This window comes from Halichoerus grypus, chromosome 2 (assembly GCF_964656455.1).
Source record: "Halichoerus grypus chromosome 2, mHalGry1.hap1.1, whole genome shotgun sequence".
Lineage (NCBI taxonomy): Eukaryota > Metazoa > Chordata > Mammalia > Carnivora > Phocidae > Halichoerus > Halichoerus grypus.
Genome location: NC_135713.1, coordinates 32,819,941 through 32,839,191, shown reverse-complemented (window position 1 = coordinate 32,839,191; position 19,251 = coordinate 32,819,941). Strand labels below are relative to the sequence as shown.

The 19,251-nt window shown below is 38.2% G+C and overlaps 2 protein-coding genes across 3 annotated transcripts in view; one reads left to right on the top strand and one right to left on the bottom strand.

The window, feature by feature from the left end:
* FBXO4 (F-box protein 4) overlaps positions 1 to 19,251 on the bottom strand; it is a 111,057-nt gene that overhangs the window by 51,761 nt on the left and 40,045 nt on the right. The window contains exon 6 of one of the 2 annotated variants that reach the window (XM_078066689.1): positions 13,787 to 13,942. In XM_078066689.1, the coding sequence (XP_077922815.1) occupies positions 13,787 to 13,942 (156 nt within the window). Of the gene's footprint in view, positions 1 to 13,646; positions 13,943 to 19,251 lie in introns of those variants that run through there. The other variant, XM_078066691.1, reaches the window with a different exon arrangement.
* On the top strand, positions 14,765 to 14,899 carry LOC118519645 (thymosin beta-4, Y-chromosomal-like). The gene has a single exon (XM_036067260.2). The coding sequence runs from the start codon at positions 14,765 to 14,767 to the stop codon at positions 14,897 to 14,899; it is 135 nt and encodes a 44-aa protein (XP_035923153.1).

Here is a 19,251-nt window from a genome sequence, read left to right as displayed (position 1 = left end):
TCAGTATTTGTTCCATTTCCCCAATCCTGTTGTAAATAACAACTTAGGACCTTGTCTTGTTAGGCCATAGTCACCACTTGACTCACACAGGGAGAGTTAGCAGCTGGTTATGAGTGAGCACCAAGGCAGCTATTTTTAGATCTTTAAAACACAGACTTTCTGGCTAACCTATATCAATCATATGAGTCATATTCTCTTGGTAAGAAAACATGCAAAAGCTGCTCTTTAACCCTCCCAGATCCTTTCACCCCAATAAGTCTGCTCTAAGCCCCAAGGTTTTGTTTTGTTTTGTTTTTGTTTTGTTTGTTTTGTTTCCTTGTTTTGTTTTGTATTTAGACTGATTCAGGTGCAGTTGATACAAATTGTATATGGGGGCTCCTGGTTGTATTTTTGAAAGTAGAAAGAAATCCTATGAAGGGAATATGATAATTTTTAATGAACCTGAAATCTTTAACAATAAGAGAATATAAATTTGCAAAAGGGTGAAACATTGTAGTTGCAGACTCCTTGGATATTGGAAAGCTTGAGAATTAAAGTTGCAGGTCCTAGAAAAATAAATAGCAACCAAGAACCAAGGACTTGTGTCTCAACAACAGCAGGTGACCTAAACGGATAAGTAGTGTGTACTGAAGGAGATTTGTACTGGCTCAATGCAATGATTGTTCTCATTTTTTCTTATCTTCACATTCAGTGATATCACAGTGGTAGCTTGAAACTGGCCATGGGTAGAGTGGTTAACCACAGAAATCATCAAACACTAAATCAGAGCTCTCTCCCTCTCTCTCTCTCTCTGTCCTTCAAGGAAGTTATTAACCACTTTTTAGACATAGACTAAAGTATATAGTTTTCAGAATTTTTAATAATTTAATTAGTGGTAGGTGTGATTGTATGCTCTTTCAAAGTCAGTGTTATATAACAAAAAACAAACTCTACACATGAAGCATGATATTATTTGAAGTCAGTCTCTGATTAATTGAAGATATACATTGTAAACCCTAGGGCAACTACTAAAAAAATTTTTTTGGCATACATGATAAGTCAATAGTGAAGATAAATGAAATCATAAGAAAAATGCTCAATTAACCAATGAGATGGAAGTGAAAGAGGATAAAAGAAATGAAGAATAGATAAAACAAATAGAAAGTAAGATTGTAGATTTTAATCAAACCATATTAAAAAATAACAAATTGTGAATAATCTAAACATACTAATTAAAAACAGAGATTGTCAAACTGGATTTTTTAAAGTATACACTACTCAATATATAGTATTTTGCCATTCTAACTGGTGTAAGGTGGTATCTCAATGTGGTTTTGATTTGAATTTCCCTGATGGCTAATGACAATGAATATTTTTTCATGTGTCTGTTAGCCATTTGTATGTCTTCTTTGGTGAAGTGTCTGTTTACGGCTTCTGCCCATTTTTTGACTTGATTATTTGTTTTTTGGGTGTTGAGTTTGAGAAGTTCTTTATAGAGCTTGGATATCAGCCCTTTGTCTGTAGTGTCATTTGCAAATATCTTCTCCCATTCTGTGGGTTGCCTCTTTGTTTTGTTGACTGTTTCCTTTGCTGTGCAGAAGCTTTTTATCTTGATGAAGTCCCAAAAGTTCATTTTTGCTTTTGTTTCACTAGCTTTTGGAGATGTATCTTGAAAGAAGTTGCTGTGGCCGATGTTGAAGAGGTTACTGCCTATGTTCTCCTCTAGGATTTTGATGGATTCCTGTCTCACATTGAGGTCTTTCATCCATTTTGAGTTTATCTTTGTGTATGGTGTTAGAGAATGGTTGAGTTTCATTCTTCTGTATATAGCTGTCCAATTTTCCCAGCACCATTTATTGAAGAGACTGTCTTTTTTCCATTGCATATTTTTTCCTGCTTTGTCAAAGATTATTTGACCATAGAGTTGAGGGTCCATATCTGGGCTCTCTATTCTGTTCCATTGGTCTATATGTCTGTTTTTGTGCCAGTACCATGCTGACTTGGTGATCACTGCTTTGTAATATAGCTTGAAATCGGACAACGTGCTGCCCCCAGCTTTGTTTTTCTTTTTCAACATTTCCTTGGCGATTCGGGGTCTTTCCTGATTCCATACAAATTTTAGGATTGTTTGTTCCAGCACTTTGAAAAATGTCATTGGAATTTTGATTGGGATGACATTGAAGGTATAGATTGCTCTGGGTAGCATAGACATTTTAACAATGTTTATTCTTCCGATCCATGCGCATGGAATGCTTTTCCATCTTTCTGTGTCTTCTTCAATTTCTTTCATGAGTATTCTGTAGTTCCTAGAGCATAGATCCTTTACCTCTTTGGTTAAGTTTATTCCAAAGTATCTTATGGTTTTTGGTGCTATTGTAAATGGAATCGTTTCTCTAATTTCTCTCTCTACAGATGCACTGTTACTGCATAAGAAAGCAACTGATTTCTGTGCATTGATTTTGTATCCTGCCACATTACTGAATTGCTGGATGAGTTCTAGTAATTTGGGGGTGGAGTCTTTTGGGTTTTCCACATAAAGTATCATGTCGTCTGCAAAAAGAGAGAGTTTAACTTCTTCTTTGCCAATCTGAATACATTTTATTTCTGTTTGTTGTCTGATTGCTGTTGCTAGGACTTCTAGTACTATGTTGAACAAGAGTGGTGAGAGTGGGCATCCTTGACGTGTTCTTGATCTTAAGGGAAAGGCTCTCAGCTTTTCCCCATTGAGGATGATATTCACTGTGGGTTTTTCATAGATGGATTTTATGAACTTGAGGAATGTTCCCTCTATCCCTATACTCTGAAGAGTTTTAATCAGGAAAGGATGCTGTATTTTGTCAAATGCTTTTTCTGCATCAATTGAGAGGACCATATGGTTCTTCTCCCTCCTCTTATTAATGTGTTCTATCACATTGATTGATTTTTGAATGCTGAACCACTCCTTGCATCCCAGGGATAAATCCCACTTGGTCGTGGTGGATGATCCTTTTAATGTATTGTTGGATCTTATTAGCTAGGATTTTGTTGAGGATTTTGGAATCCACATTCATCAGGGATATCGGTCTGAAATTCTCCTTTTTGATGGGATCTTTGCCTGGTTTGGAGATTAAAGTAATGCTGGCCTCATAGAATGAGTTTGGAAGCTTTCCTTCTGTTTCTATTTTTTGAAACAGCTTCAGTAGAATAGGTATTATTTCTTCTTTGAATGTTTGGTAGAATTCCACAAGGAATCCATCAGGCCCTGGACTCTTGTTTTTGGGAGGTTTTTGATCACTGCTTCAATCTCATTACTGGTTATTGGCTTACTCAGGTTAATTTCTTCCTGTTTCAGTCTTGGCAGTTTATAGGTTTCCAAGAAGGCATCCATTTCATCCAGGTTGCTCAGTTTATTGGCATATACTTGTTGATAATAATTTCTAATAATTGTTTCTATTTCCTTGGTGTTAGTCATGATCTCTCCCCTTTCATTCATAATTTTATTAATTTGGGTCCTTTCTCTTTTCTTTTGGATAAGTCTGGCCAGTGGTTTATCGATCTTGTTAATTCTTTCAAAGAACCAGCTTCTAGTTTCGTTGATCTGATCTACTGTGTTTCTGGTTTCTAATTCATTGATCTCTTCTCTAATCTTAATTATTTCTCTTCTAATGTGTGGCTTAGGCATCATTTGTTGCTTTTTCTCTAGTTCTTTAAGGTGCAGAGTTAGTTGGTGAATTTGGGGTTTTTCTGTTTTTTTGAGTGAGGCTTGGATGGCTATGTATTTTCCCCTTAGGACCACCTTTGCAGTATCCCATAGTTTTTGGACCGATGTGTTTTCGTTCTCATTGGTTTCCATGAATTGTTTAAGTTCTTCTTTGATTTCCTAGTTGACCTAATCATTCTTGAGGAGAGTGGTCTTTAGCTTCCAAGTGTTTGAATTTCTGCCAAATTTTTTCTTGTGATTGAGTTCTAGTTTTAAAGCATTATGGTCTGAGAATATGCAGGGAATAATCTCAATCTTTTGGTATCAGTTGAGTCCTGATTTGTGATCCAGTATGTGGTCTATTCTGGAGAAAGTTCCATGTGCGCTCGAGAAGAATGAATATTCTGTTGTTTTAGGGTTGAATGTTCTATATAGATCTATGAGGTCCATTTGGTACAGTGTGTCATTCAAAGCTCTTGTTTCTTTGTTGATTTTCTGCTTAGATGATCTGTCTATTGCTGAGAGTGGAGTATAGAGGTCTCCTACAATTAATGTATTGTTATCAATATGACTCTTTATTTTGGTTAACAGTTGGCTTATGTAGATGGCTGCTCCCATGTTGGGGGTGTAGATATTTACAGTTGTTAGATCTTCTTGTTGGATAGACCCTTTAAGAATGATATAGTGTCCTTCTGTGTCTCTAACTACAGTCTTTAGTTTAAAATCTAATTTGTCTGATAGAAGAATTGCTACCCCAGCTTTCTTTTGAGGTCCACTGGCATGGAAGGTGGATCTCCATCCCTTCACTTTCAGTCTGGATGTATCTTTAGGTTCAAAATGAGTCTCTTGTAGACAGCATATGGATGGGTCCTGTCTTTTTATCCAATCTGCAACCCTGTGCTGTTTTATGGGAGCATTTAGGTCATTCATGTTGAGAGTGATTATTGAAAGATAGGAATTTATTGTCATCATGTTGCCTGTGAAGACCTTGTTTTTTGCTTTTTGTTTTTTGGTTTTTTTTTAAAGATTTTATTTATTTATTTGACAGAGAGAGACACAGCGAGAGAGGGAACACAAGCAGGGGGAGTGGGAGAGGGAGAAGCAGGCTTGCCGCTGAGCAGAGAGCCTGATACGGGGCTCGATCCCAGGACCCTGGGATCATGACCTGAGCCAAAGGCAGATGCTTAACGACTGAGCCACCCAGGCGCCCCTGTGAAGACCTTGTTTTTACAGATTGTCCCTGTAAATTTCTTTTCTGTATCACTCTTGGGGTCTTTCTCCTTTTATAGAAACCCCCTTAATATTTCTTGCAGGGCCAGCTTAGTGGTCACATATTCTTTCAGTTTCTGCCAGTCTTGGAAGCTCTGCATCTCTCCATCCATTCTAAATGAAAGCCTTGCTGGATAAAGGTATTCTTGGCTGCATGTTCTTCTCCTTTAGTACCCTGAATATGTCTTGCCAGGCCTTTCTGGTTTGCCAGGTCTCTGTGGATAGGTCTGATGTTATTCTGATGTTCCTCCCTCTGTACGTAAGGAATCTCTTCCCCCTAACTGCTCTGAAGATGGTTTCCTTGGTTCTAAGATTTGCGAGTTTTACTATTACATGCCAGGGTGTTGGCCTGTTTTCCTTGATTTGAGAGGGGTCCTCTCTGCCTCTAGGACACGAATGTTTGTTTCATTCCCCAGATTAGGGAAGTTCTCAACTACAATTTGCTCAAATATATCTTGTAGTCCTCTCTCTCCACCCCCTCAGGGATTCCAATAATTCTGACATTGGAACGTTTCATGGTGTCACTTACTTCTCTGATTCTATTTTCATGGATTCTGAGTTGTTTTTCCCTGGCCTCCTCTTTTCCCTTTTTATCTATTAAATGGTCTTTCAGGTCACTAATTCGTTCTTCTGCCTTGCTTAACCCTAGCTGTTAGATTATCTAGATTAGATTGGATCTCATTGATAGCATTTTTAAATTCTGCCAATTCAGCTTTCATTTCTGCCCTTAGAGACTCTCTGTTGCCATTAATTGATTTCTCCATTCTAGCTATTGTCTTCAACAATTGCTAGCCTGAATTCCATCTCCAACATCTTGGTTATATCTGAATCCATTTGTAAATCTTTTTTTTTTTTTTTTTTTTTAAAGATTTTATTTATTTATTTGACAGACACAGCGAGAGAGGGAACACAAGCAGGGGGAGTGGGAGAGGGAGAAGCAGGCTTCCCACTGAGCAGGGAGCCTGATGTGGGACTTGATCCCGGGACTCCAGGATCATGACCTGAGCCGAAGGCAGTCGCTTAACCAACTGAGCCACCCAGGCGCCCCAGAATCCATTTGTAAATCTATGGCATAAGTCATAATCTGAGTCTTCCTATTTTGGGGGTTCCTCCTCCTAGTCATTCTGTTGAGGGGTGGTTGAGGGAATATATAGAGTCCAAATTATTGACCACAACGCAAGCAAGATGCACCTGTTTTCTAGAGACCTTAGGGTTGCTGGCCTCTTGTTCTCCCAGCCTGTCTCCTGGGGGAGGGGCCTGCTGCACTGTTACTCAGGCAACCCTGTTTGGACAGAGTTGCCCTGCCCCCTGTGGCAGGGGATGGGCTCAGCGAAAAACGTTTTTGGGGGGCTTTTGTTCTCTGGCAGCTTTCCCTGGAGGCTTTCCACGTCTCTTCTGAGAGTCAGAGCAGAAGAGATCATTTCCAACCCTCTGTCTCAGAGCAGAGAGATCGAAATCTGTTCTTCAGTGAGCTCTCCAGGCCACACTATCTCTGTTTCTGTCTGTGCTACTATAAACTGCAGTGTTCTGGGTTGTACGCCCCTCAGCAGTGCTTGAGTCCTCACCTCCAGGTCGGGCCCATCTCTGCTCTTTGTACTTCTAAAACCGCCAGCCGTCCCCAGTTTGCACATGCATTCCTGCTCCAGGTTTCCATCTGGGGGGCTGCCCTAAAGTCCTTTCCCGCCGCTACTGATCTACGAGTCCGTGCCCTGTCCCCAGCGCGGGAGGCTATCGCTCACCGGTGGTGTAGGATCCCCATGGCTCGGCTCCCTCCCCCTTCCGTTTATCCTCCAATATCTGCCCGTGGAATCACAGCTCCCCACTTCGTACCTTGAAACCAACCTCCTGCGATATTCTGTTTGTAGAGATCCAGATCTATCTTCTTACATCTCAGGCTGATTTTGTGGGTGTTCAGAGTGGTCTGGTAGATATCCAGCTCAGTTCTGGGGGCCGGTTGGAATAGGGTCCCCTAATCCTCCGCCATCTTTTCCCCCACACTCAATACTCTCACAGGCCTCTCCCAGCCCACTTAGCTCCACAGGAACCAACCTAGCAACCACACTCCACCCATTATGTTTTTCCATTTCTTTGTGTCTTCCTCAATTTCTTTCATGAGTGTTCTATAGTTTTCTGAGTACAGATTCTTTGCCTCTTTGGTTAGGTTTATTCCTAGGTATCTTACGGTTTTGGGTGCAATTGTAAATGGGATCGAATCCTTAATTTCTCTTTCTTCTGTCTCATTGTTAGTGTATAGAAATGGTACTGATTTCTGTGCATTGATTTTATATCCTGTCACTTTGCTGAATTCCTGTATGAGTTCCAGCAATTTTAGGGTGGAGTCTTTTGGGTTTTCCACATAGAGTATCATGTCATCTGCGAAGAGTGAGAGTTTGACTTCTTTGCCGATTCAGATGCCTTTTCTTTCTTTTTGCTGAGGCTAGGACTTTTAGTACTATGTTGAAAAGCAGTGGTAAGAGTGGACATCCCTGCCATGTTCCTGACCTTAGGGGAAAAGCTCTCAGTTTTTCCCCACTGAGAATGATATTCGCCACAGGCTTTTCATATACGGCTTTTATGATACTGAGGTATGCTCCCTCTATCCCTACACTGTGAAGAGTTTTAATCAAGAAAGGATGCTGTACTTTGTCAAATGCTTTTTCTGCATCTATTGAGAGGATCATATGGTTGTACTGTATTACACTGATTGATTTGTGAATGTTGAACCACCCTTGCAGCCCAGGAATAAATCCCACTTGATTATGGTGAATAATCTTTTTAATGTACTTTTGGATGTTATTGGGTAGTATCTTGGTGAGAATTTTTGCATCCATGTTCATCAGAGATATTGGTCCATAATTCTCCTTTTTGGTGGGGTCTTTGGTTTTGGGATCAAGGTAATGCTGGCCTCATAGAACGAGTTTGGAAGTTTTCCTTCCATTTCTATTTTTTTGAAGTAGCTTTAGATGAATAGGTATTAATTCTTCTTTAAATGTTTGGCAGAATTCCCCTAGGAAGCCATCAGGATCTGAGCTTTTATTTATTGGGAGATTTTTGATTACTGCTTCAATTTCCTTGCTGGTTATGGGTCTGTTCAGGTTTTTTTCTTCCTGTTTCACTTTTGGTAGTTTATACATCCCTAGGGATGTATTTCTTCCTGTTTCACTTTTGGTAGTTTATACATCCCAAGGGATGCAATCCATTTCTTCCAGATTGCCTAATTTGTTGGCATATAGTTCCTCATAATATGTTCTCATAATTATATCTCTTTGATGTTGGTTGTGATCTCTCCTCTTTCATTCATGATTTTATTTATTTGGGTCCTTTCTCTTTTCTTTTTGATAAGTCTGACCAGGGAGACTGGCCAGTTATTAATCGAATTAATTAATAATTAATCTTATTAATCCTGTCAAAGAACCAGCTCCTAGTTTCGTTGATCTGTTCTACTGTTTTTTGTTTGTTTGTTTGTTTCTATTTCATTGATTTCTGTTCTAATCTTTACTATTTCTCTTCTGCTGGGTTCAGGCTTTATTTGCTCTTCTTTTCCCAGCTCCTTTAGGTGTAAAGTTAGGTATTTGAGGCCTTTCTTGTTTCTTGAGAAAGGCTTGTATTGCTTGTATTGGTATATACTTCCCTCTTAGGACTGTCTTTGCTGCATCCCAAAGGTTTTGAGCAGTTGTGTTTTCATTTTCATTTGTTTCCATGAATTTTTAAATTCTTCTTTAATTTCCTGGTTGACCCATTCATTCTTTAGTAGGATGCTCTTTAGCCTCCTTGTATTTGAGTTATTTCCAAATTTCCTCTTGTGATTGAGTTCCAGTTTCAAAGCACTGTGGTCTGAAAATATGCAGGGAATGATCCCAATCTTTTGGTACTGGTTGAGACCTGATTTGTGACCAAGGATGTGATCTACTCTGGAGAATGTTCCACGTGCACTTGAGAAGAATGTGTATTCTGTTGCTTTAGGATGGAATGCTCTGAATATATCTGTGAAGTCCATCTGGTCCAGTGTGTCATTCAAAGCCCTGGTTTCCTTGTTAATCTTCTGCTTAGAAGATCTGTCCATTGCAGTGAGTGGGCTGTTAAAGTCCCCTGTGATTACTGTATTATTATTGTGTTTCTTTAATTTTGTTATTAATTGGTTTACATAATTGGCTGCTCCCATGTTAGGGGCATAAATATTTACAGTTGTTAGATCTTCTTGTTGGATAGACCCTTTATGATATAGTGTCCTTCCTCATCTTTTATTACACTCTTTGGTTTAAAATCTAATTTTTCTGATATAAGGATTGCTACCCTAGCTTTCTTTTGAGGTCCATTAGCATGATAAATTGTTCTCCACCCCCTGACTTTCAATCTGGAAGTGTCTTTGGGTCTAAAATGAGTCTCTTGCAGACAGCATATTGATGGGTCTTGTTTTTTTATCCAATCTGATAGCCTGTGTCTTTTGATTGGGGCATTTAGTCCATTTACATTCAGGGTAACTATTGAAAGATATGAATTTAGTACCATTGTATTACCTGTAAAGTCACTGTTTCTGTTTATTGTCTCTGTTCCTTTCTGGTCTATGTTACTTTTGGGCTTTCTCTTTACTTAAAGGATCCCCTTTAATATTTCTTGCAGAGCTGGTTTAGTGATAACAAAATATTTTAGTTTGTTTGCCCTGGAAGCTTTTTATCGCTCCTTCTATTTTGAAATGACATCCTTGCTGGATAAAGTATTCTTGGCTGCATATTTTTCTCATTTAGCACCTGGATGTATAACACCAATACTTTCTGGTCTGCCAGGTCTTTGTGGATAGGTCTGCTGCCAGTCTGATGTTTCTACCCTTACAGGTTATGTCCCATAACCCCAGCTTGTCCCAAGCTGCGTTCAGGATTTTCTCTTTGTCTCTGAGATTTGCAAGTTTCACTTGAGGTATTGACCTATTTTTATTGATTTTGAAGGGGGTTCTCTGTGCCTCCTGGACTTGAATGCCTGTTTCCTTCCCCAGATTAGGAACGTTCTCAGTTACAATTTGCTCCAATATACCTTCAGCCCCTCTCTCTCTTTCTTCTTCTTCTGGGATCCCAATTATTCCAATATTGTTTTGCTTTATGGTATCACTTATCTCTCAAATTTTCCCCCTCGTGATCCAGTAGTTGTTTCTCTCTCTTTTTCTCAGCTTCTTTATTCTCCATCATTTTGTCTTCTATATCTCTAAATTTATTCTAGCAGTTAGAGCCTCCATTATTTATTGCAGCTCATTAATAGCCTTTTTTTTCTACTTGATTAGATGTTAGTTCTTTTATTTCTCCAGAAAGGGATTCTCTAGTGTCTTCTATGCTTTTTTCAAGCCCAGCTAGTATCTTATAATTCTTATTCTGAACTCTAGTTCTGACATCTTATTTATATCCATACTGATTAGGTCCATGGCAGTCAGTACTGCCTCTTCTTCTCTTTTTTGAGGTGAGTTTTTCCATCTTGTCATTCTGTCCAGAGAAGAATAGATGAACAAGAGAACAAAATACTAAAATGGCAACAAGGACCCCAGAGAAATATACACAAATCAAATCAGAAGAGACCTGAAACCAATAAATAAATATATAATATAATATAATCAGACAGGTGAACAGAACAGAGCAATACATGGGATCCTGTGTGTATTCTGGTCTGTTTATTAGGAAACTAGATCCCAAAAATGTGAAGAAAAACTTACATATGTACAAAAATAAAATTGAATACAATGGAAGGATAGGAGGTAACTGGAAAAATGAAAATTAAAAGACGAAAAGAAAATAAGAAGGAATTAGACAGGTGAACAGAACAGAGCAATACACTACCCTGAGTATTCTGGTAGGTTTGTTAGAAGAAACTACATCTCAAAATTGTAAAGAAAGAAAAACATGTAGAAAAATAAAATTAAAGACAATGAAAGCATGGAATGTAACTGTAAAGATGAAAATTTAAAGGCTTTAATTAAAAAAAGAAGAAGAAAAAAAAGAGAGAGAGAGAATATGATCAGACAGGTGAAGAGAATAGAGCCATACACTAGATTGTGGGTGTATTTTGGTTTGTTTGTTAGAAGAAATTGCATCCCAAAATTGTAAAGAAAGAAAAACGTGTGTGTGTATACACAAAACTAAAATTAAATACAATGAAAGGATAGAATGTAACTGTAAAATTGAAAATTAAAAAAGATTTTTAAAAAGATTGATAAAATAAGAAATTGGTTGAAAAAGGAAAGAGAAAAAAAATTAAAATTGAACAACTGAAGAATCATGAGGAGAAAGCCATGAATTCTATATATTTTCATGTAGCACTGGAGTTTTGCAGTTCTCTGTGGTCAGTAAACTTGGTCTTAGCAGGATGTTCTTGCTGATCTTCTGCGGAAGGGGCCTGTTGCACTGATTCTCTGCTATATTTGCCCTGGGCGTAATTGCATTGCCCTTGCCAGGGGCCAGGCTAAGTAAGATGCTCCTGATTGCTATATGTGGCTTTTGTTCCCTGAAGGCTTTCTGCACCACTTTAGAGGATAAGAATGAAAATGGTGGCCTCCCATGCTCCAGCCCCAGAGCTGAAATCTTGGGGCCCCACTCCTCCTCAATGCACTCTCAGGGAAAAGCAGTCAATCACTCCTGTCTCCCTGGTCTCCATCCACACTCCATGCTTACCCAGCCAGTGACCGAGCATTTCTATCTCAGGCACATGACCCTGTTTTGTGTCTCCAAACCCTGCAAACTCCTGCAGCATGCACTGGCCCTGCTCCCCCCAGGGGAGGAAGAGGGGTCTGGCCATGGTTCTGCCGTTTCCTGGGCCCCTGCTTAGGGAAGGGTCAACCTACCCTACCATGGTTCATGGTATATGGCAACCCCAAGCTGAGAGCCCACTCCTGGGCTCACTGATTGCAGCTGGCTTCCCCGCTCTGATGCCTGGGACCTCTGCCGCACTCAGGCACCCCCAGTCTTCCTGTGCCCCAAGGATCCTCAGACCACACTGTCCCATCTAGGATTCCACCCTGCTTCACCACCTGGGCACCGCTCAGGCACAGGGATGTCCCTCACTGGAGCAGACTTCTAAAAGTTCTGGTTTGTGCTCCACTGCTATATCACTTGCAGATAGCCAGCTTACGGACGCTCCCTCCTCCCGTGTTTATCTTCCCATATATTACCTCAGATTCACTTCTCCACACCCCCTACCTTGCAGAAAGTGGTTGCTTTTCTATTTGTAGAGTTGCCACTATTCTTTTCTTAGATCTCTGGTTGAGTTTGCAGGTGTTCAGAATGATCTGATAGCTATCTAGTTGAATTCCTGGGACCAGACTTAACTAATGTCTCCTACTCCTCTATTATCTTGGACTATCCCTCTCTCATCTACGTTGTGTCTTTTAAAAATTATTATTACAAAAGCAGCATATGTGCATTGTAGAAAATTAGAAAAACAGAATTAAATCAATCCTTCACCACCAGAGACCACCACTACTAATTATCTTAATTCTATATCTCCAGGTCTTTACACACACACACACACACACACACACTCACACACTCACACACTCACACACATCCCTTTGCAGTTTCACCTCAGTACCTCAGTATAAAATCATATTGCAAATATTTTTCCTCAGCCTACTTTTTTTAGTAAATGATCTCTACTTTCTCTTTCAGTACATTTTATCTCCTCTGATATTGAGAGTATTTTCAAAATTCCCCATTTAATCCCCAAATATTGCACACAGGTGGTTTGTCCATTCAAATATCAAATGTAGGATCATTTGTCTCTGGTTTCTATGTCCCTTAGTTTCTCATAATCAACCACAATGTCTTTTTCACAATAGTAACTTTTTAAAGAATCCAGCCCATTTACCTCCCACAGAATATCCCTGAATTTGTCTAATTTCATTGCTATGCTCTCATTTAACTTGTTTGTCTATATTCTACATTTCTTGTAAATTGCACATCATATTAGAGCCTTAATAAATCCAATTTAAATATTGTTGCCTAGAATAATTCATAGGCGATGGTGTGTAACTTCATGTGGCATTATATCAAAAGGCACATATTATTTGATTAACAACCAATAGTGATGCTACAATTGATTGATTCTTATACTAAGTTACTTTGTTTTCCCCTCCACTGAACAGATAAGTTTTCCCCTTGCTATTAAAAAATAACAATAGAGATTTTCTTTTAGCAATTAACCAAGTTTCCCATTAACCACTTACTTAATGATTTTTGACACCAATTAATAATCCTTCCCTTAATCTATAATATCATTCGGGTCTGTGAAATTATTCTTTCCTAATTCTATATTTTCTTCTATGTTTTTTAACTGGAATTTTTCTGTAAAACAGTCCATTTCCTTAAAAATTGGGATATTTGGTTACCTTCTCTGTGAGGATATAAGCAAGAGAATTCCCACAGACACCTGGTGGGAATATTTGTACCATATTTATGGAATATAATTTGGCATTATCTAGCCAAGTTGAAGATACACACAATCTCTGACCTAGCATTTCCATTTTAGGTATAGCATTTCCCACTTGAGGTATTCTCCACTTAAAATCAGAAATTTGTTTTTATAAATTAGACATTTAAAAAATAAATGCTAATTTAGAGTCTACTTATCAATATTTTAAATAAGAAAACATAACATTTTATATGTCAACTCAGAACCTCAACCAATTTCCTAAAACATAACTAATTCACAGTAAACACCTATACATATAAGTGACAAGCTGTCATGTTAAGATGTAAAATGACTGAAATGTTCATTAAATGATTAATATGCTCATTTCAAACAATTGCTTTGTATAGAGCAACATGCTGTTTTAGTCTGGGTTCTCTAAAGAAACACAATCAACTGGATATATGTACGACTTACGATTCATTGTAAGAAGTTGGCTCACATGATTATGGAGACTGAGAAGTCCTGAGATCTGCCGTCCAGACCCAGGAATATGCTGACAACCCAGGAAAGCCAATGGTATAGTTCTAGTCCAAGCCCAAGTCTGAAGACAGGAGAAGACCAATGTTCCACCTAGAAGATAGGCAGAAAAAGCAAATACTCCTTTACTCAGCCTTTTGTCCTATTGAGACCAGCAGTGAGTTAGATGAGGCTCACCCACATTGTAGAGGACAATCTGTTTAATTCACTCTATTCAAATGTTAATCTCATCCAGAAATATCCTCACAGATGCACAAATAATGTTTAACCAAATATCTGGGCATCCACCTCCAGCCAAGTTGACATGTAAAATTAACCATCACAATGCCCTTTGCTGATTCTGACTGCACCTTTCAAAACATTAACACTTAACAATTCTACTTAGACTATAATTCAAGACTTCCCCCACAACACACACCCCCAACACACACACAGAGTTTTCTTGAAAATGTAGTACTGCATTTGGGCATAAATACAAATTTTTCATGCAAAACATCAGCTGACAAGTGTATTACAAAGATACCTATATTCTAAAGTTTGAATATCAAAACCCAAGACGTGTTGCACCAGAAAAATAATAAAGTATGCCAGTACCTACCCTAAAAACATGTAAACATACGCACCAGCATAGGTGTGTAAGAATATTTGCAGGAGTTATTTACAGTAACCAAAAACTGCAAACAACCTGAATGTCCACTTACGGTTGCATGAATGAGTTGTGAAATATTCATACAATGAAAGAGTATATCACTGAGAAAATGATATAGCCAAATGCTATAGTATGGATGGCATTGCAAACACAATATTGATCAAAAGAAGAAGGAAAAAAATAATTCCAATAGGGCACTTGGAGGCGGCCACCATGCAGATTGGAGTCCGCTCTCTGGAGTACCTCACTCTGCTTCCTCTGCAATTATGTCTGACAAACCCCAAAAGGCTGAGGTTAAGAAATTCGATAAGTTGAAATTAAAGAAGGTAGAAAAGCAAGAGAAAAATCCACTGTCTTCAAAAGAAATGACTGAAGAGGAGAAGCAAGCAGGCAAATCATAACGATGTGTGCACCACCAACATGCACCGTACATTCCACAAGTACTGCCTTCTTATTTTACTTATTCTACTTCTTTGTAGAAGTAGAATTCTACAAAGTACTTATTCTACTTCTCTACTTCTTTGCTGTTTAACTTTTAAGATGCAAAGAGGTTGGATCAAGTTTAAATGACTGCTGCCCTTTTCTCATCAAAGAATCAGAACTACCCACAATAAATGCCGGGCCTGCCTCCCATTTGCCTGGCTGGCTGGCAGGGAAGGAAAAGAACTTGCATGTTGGTGAAGGAAGAAGCTGGGGGGTTCGACAGTGAAATCTAGAGTAAAAACCAATTGGTCCAAGGTGTCCTGCAAACTGTAAAATGCAGTTTAATCAGAGTGCCATTTTTTTGTTCAAATGATTTTAATTATTGGAATGCACAATTTTTAATATGCAAATTAAAAGTTTAAAATAGGAAAAAAAATTCCAACAGTATGATTCCATTCATATTAAATTCAAAACAGGCAAAATCAGACCATTGTTTAAGGATGTATATATAGGTTGTATAAGCATAAAGAGAAAGGTATGATTATCACAAAGCCAGAACAGTAGATACCTCCAGGGTGGAGGGATAGGATTATAATTGGGGAGGAAGCCAAAAACTAAGTGGGTGTGCTTGGAAGCTGCCAAAGTTCTATTTTTTGACTTGGGTTACACTACCATTTGTTTTATTTTGTTATTGTACATTAAACAGTACAAATATATTTTATAGACCCGTCTATAAATAAATGTATATTTTATAATAAAAAAGGAAAAGAAATGAAAGGAAGAAGTTAGGTTAGGCATTAATGTAGAAGACATGACTGCAGGATGCTGTTGAAGGGCACCGACCTCTTCTTGCTGTATCTGAGCACGTGTCAACACATATATAATTGAACTACAGGAGAGAAAAAGATAACTAAAATAAGTCAGGAGCAAAAGCATTTGCAAAGGAGCCTACACTTAGAAAATGCTCAAAAATAGGGGCACCTGGGTGGCTCAGTCTTTAAGCATCTGCCTTTGGCTCAGGTCATGGTCCTGGGGACCTGGGATCGAGCCCCGCATCGGGCTCCCTGCTCAGTAGGAAGTCTGCTTCTTCCTCTCCTGCTCCCACTCCCCCCTGCTTGTTCTCTCTCTCTCTCTCACTCTTTCTCTCAAATTAATTAATTAATTAGTTAAAATGCTCAAAAATAATACATTTTTTGGACTGGAAACTGACAGATGAAAAATCTTGCATAAGAATAAAAATCTTAAAAAAACAGTGTAGAAGAAGAAAAAAGTGAACACCTTACCGGGGACATAATAGACATTCATAAAATCATAAAATGTAAAAATGCTGTGAACATGGTTTTGTGCAATAAATCCTGCAATTTTCATAACATGAAGATGCCAATGAACTTCAAAAGAAGTCATTTTCTTTTTTTTAATTTAATTTAATTTTATTATGTTATGTTAGTCACCATACAGTACACCATTAGTTTTTGATGTAGTGTTCCATGATCCATTGTAGAAGTCATTTTCAACAATTAAAAGAAACTGTATTTTACACAGAAGTCAGTAAATTTACAATAAGTCATTATTATTATTACATGTCCTTAAATTTTGGTATGTGACAGGAAAAAAATCAAATAAGCACCTAGTCAGAATATTCAGCCTCAAAGTAAGTGTTTCATAATTTCATAACTGTTTAAAATTCAACAAATAAAATCCAATAAATGTTTCTCAACAGTTTGACAAGGCTCTGGCACTTGAGGCAAAAGTTCAGAAGCATTCCCCTAGCGACCTGTGATTTCCCGTAGAGTGCTGCCCTCTGCTGGGAACTGTGGCCACATCTGATCCCATAAATGAGTACTTTTCTGTGGTACTCCATTTCCACTTTTGTTTTCATGAATGAAGTGTATCTATCTTCCCCTTGAAACACTTCATTTGAAATTAGTTGTAAACAAACTAAAAATGTGTTATGATATGTTTTCAAGTAAACCTAAAATTAACCTATTTTTGTATTTAAAAAGAAAACCATAAAATTGTAAGCTATATGTTATCTATTGAATTGCATTATTCAGAGTACAAGAAGAACTAAAGTTTGAAATATTTCAAAGTAATTTTAAAAACAGGTTCAAGGCTAGATATATGAGCAATAAAAATGAATTTAAAAATTACATGTTCCTCAATTCTTGGTTTAAATTAGTATTCTATAATTAAGCAGCCATCATTAGAAACAGCTTTCATATTTCAATGATGCTGTTATCACTCAAAACCAGTTTTGAACTACTTGTATAAAACTGTCTTCAAAGTTGTTTAAAAGAGACATAAGAAAGTCAGTCTAATTATTTTATAATTACATTGTTTTTACTAAACCATTGCTAAATTTCATTATTAGCATTATTTGCAAACTCAATTTTTTTTTAAAGATTTTATTTATTTATTCATGAGAGACAGAGAGAGAGAGAGGCAGAGGGAGAAGCAGACTCCCAAGGAGCAGGGAGCCCGATGTGGGACTCGATCCCAGGACCCTGGGATCATGACCTGAGCCGAAGGCAGACGCTTAACCATCTGAGCCACCCAGGCGCCCCCAAACTTAATTTTTAATGTCATTTTTATTTTAGAGCAGCTATGATTTTTAGAGATAAAGGTCTTCTATCACTGAGGGTATTCAAAGGACTATGATGAATGATTTTAAGAAATTCTGAAAGAGGAATAACAATAACTTTGCCAAAACTATTTATATATATATATATATGAAGGGAAAATAATCACATATATGTAAATGCCAGGTGTCAGCTTCTGCTTAGAATGTAGAAAATTACAAAAGAATGCCATTCCTATCTTAACAATAACAAGCCAGATAACCAATGAAATCATAGTTTATTAAAAATTCATCAGAGAGTTAAATAAGGGGGGAAAACATCTAATGAATAAAATCTAGAAAGTTACAAACCTCTCTACAGTGAAGAGACCCAACAGTTTCTTTCATCCTTGGTGAAGCAGTGGAAAAGGAGAAAGCTGTCAGAGAAATAGTTAAGAAGAAAACTGCTGAACTTCTAAAAAATATTTTGTGGACCAAGTGTGGGCTGTCATGTTGGTTGAGAATCCTCAGGACATAGAGCATGCCCACCTACCAACATTTTCTCATGGGCCTACAGAGTGGTCATGAGAAATACTGGGGCTAGGCTAAGAATTAAGAGAAACTTTCAAACACTAGGGCTTTACAGTGATACAAGGCAGCAGGCACCTAACTTCAGTGGAAGAGGGGCAGGAATGCTGAGAGAGATCTGCTCCTCCGAGGTACAGTGTACAGGACCTCATGAACACTGAGGGCAGGAAAGGAGAACTGAGACAAGTTCTATAAGTTCTCCCGGCCAACACTGAGTAAGAGGCAGTAATAACCTATATTTGGAGAGGGACAGAAAGCTGAAAGGGACTCTCCTCTGAAGTGTAAGCATAGGGAGTTTATTGCAGTCTGGAGGCAGCAAAGGAGAAATGAACTGAACTCCTTAGGTACTTGGGGTCTTCAGTGAGTACCATGCAGTGACTGATTTGGGCTGGGGTAGAGGCAAGAATGCTGAGACACATCCCTCTGAGATGCAGACAACCAGGATCTGTGGAAGGCAGATGGGCTCATTACCATACTGAACATATCGCATGAATCAGTGAATTTGGATTGAAAATTGAAATTGAAATTACCCAATTTAAAACACAAAGAGAAAACATTTTTAAAAGAAGGGTGATAAGAACATCCAATAACTGTGAAACAATATCAAATAGGCTAACATTTGTGTATCTGGAGTCCCACAACAAAAACAACAACAAAAGCAGAGAAGTAATATCAGAAGAGGTAATGAGTGACAATTTTCCAAAATTGATGGAGGATGTCAACATATGCACCTGAGAAGTTCAGAGAAACCCAAGAAAAGTAAATACAAAGAAAACCACACCTAGGCTTATCATAATCATACTGCTGAAATCTAAAGAATAAAGATAAACCCCAAAATCAGAGGAAGAAAGGAAATATTGCATACAATGAACAAGGATGAGAGTGATGGCTGACCTCTTAACAGAAAAAAAATGAAGGGGGTGAGCAATGGAATGGCATCTTAAAGTTCTTAGAGAAAAAAGAAACTGTTAATTTAGAATTGTATATCCAGGAAAAATGTTCTTTAAAAATGAAGTCAAGGGGCGCCTCGGTGACTCAGTCGTTAAGCATCTGCCTTTGGCTCAGGTCATGATCCCAGGGTCCTGGGATCAAGCCCCACATCAGGCTCCTTGCTCAGCGGGAAGCCTGCTTCTCCTTCTCCCACTCCCCCTGCTTGTGTTCCCTCTCTCTCTGTGTCTCTTTCTG

Coding starts and splice junctions, on each gene's coding strand:
- LOC118519645 (XM_036067260.2), top strand. CDS start 14,765: ATGTCTGACAAACCCCAAAAGGCTGAGGTTAAGAAATTCGATAAGTTG.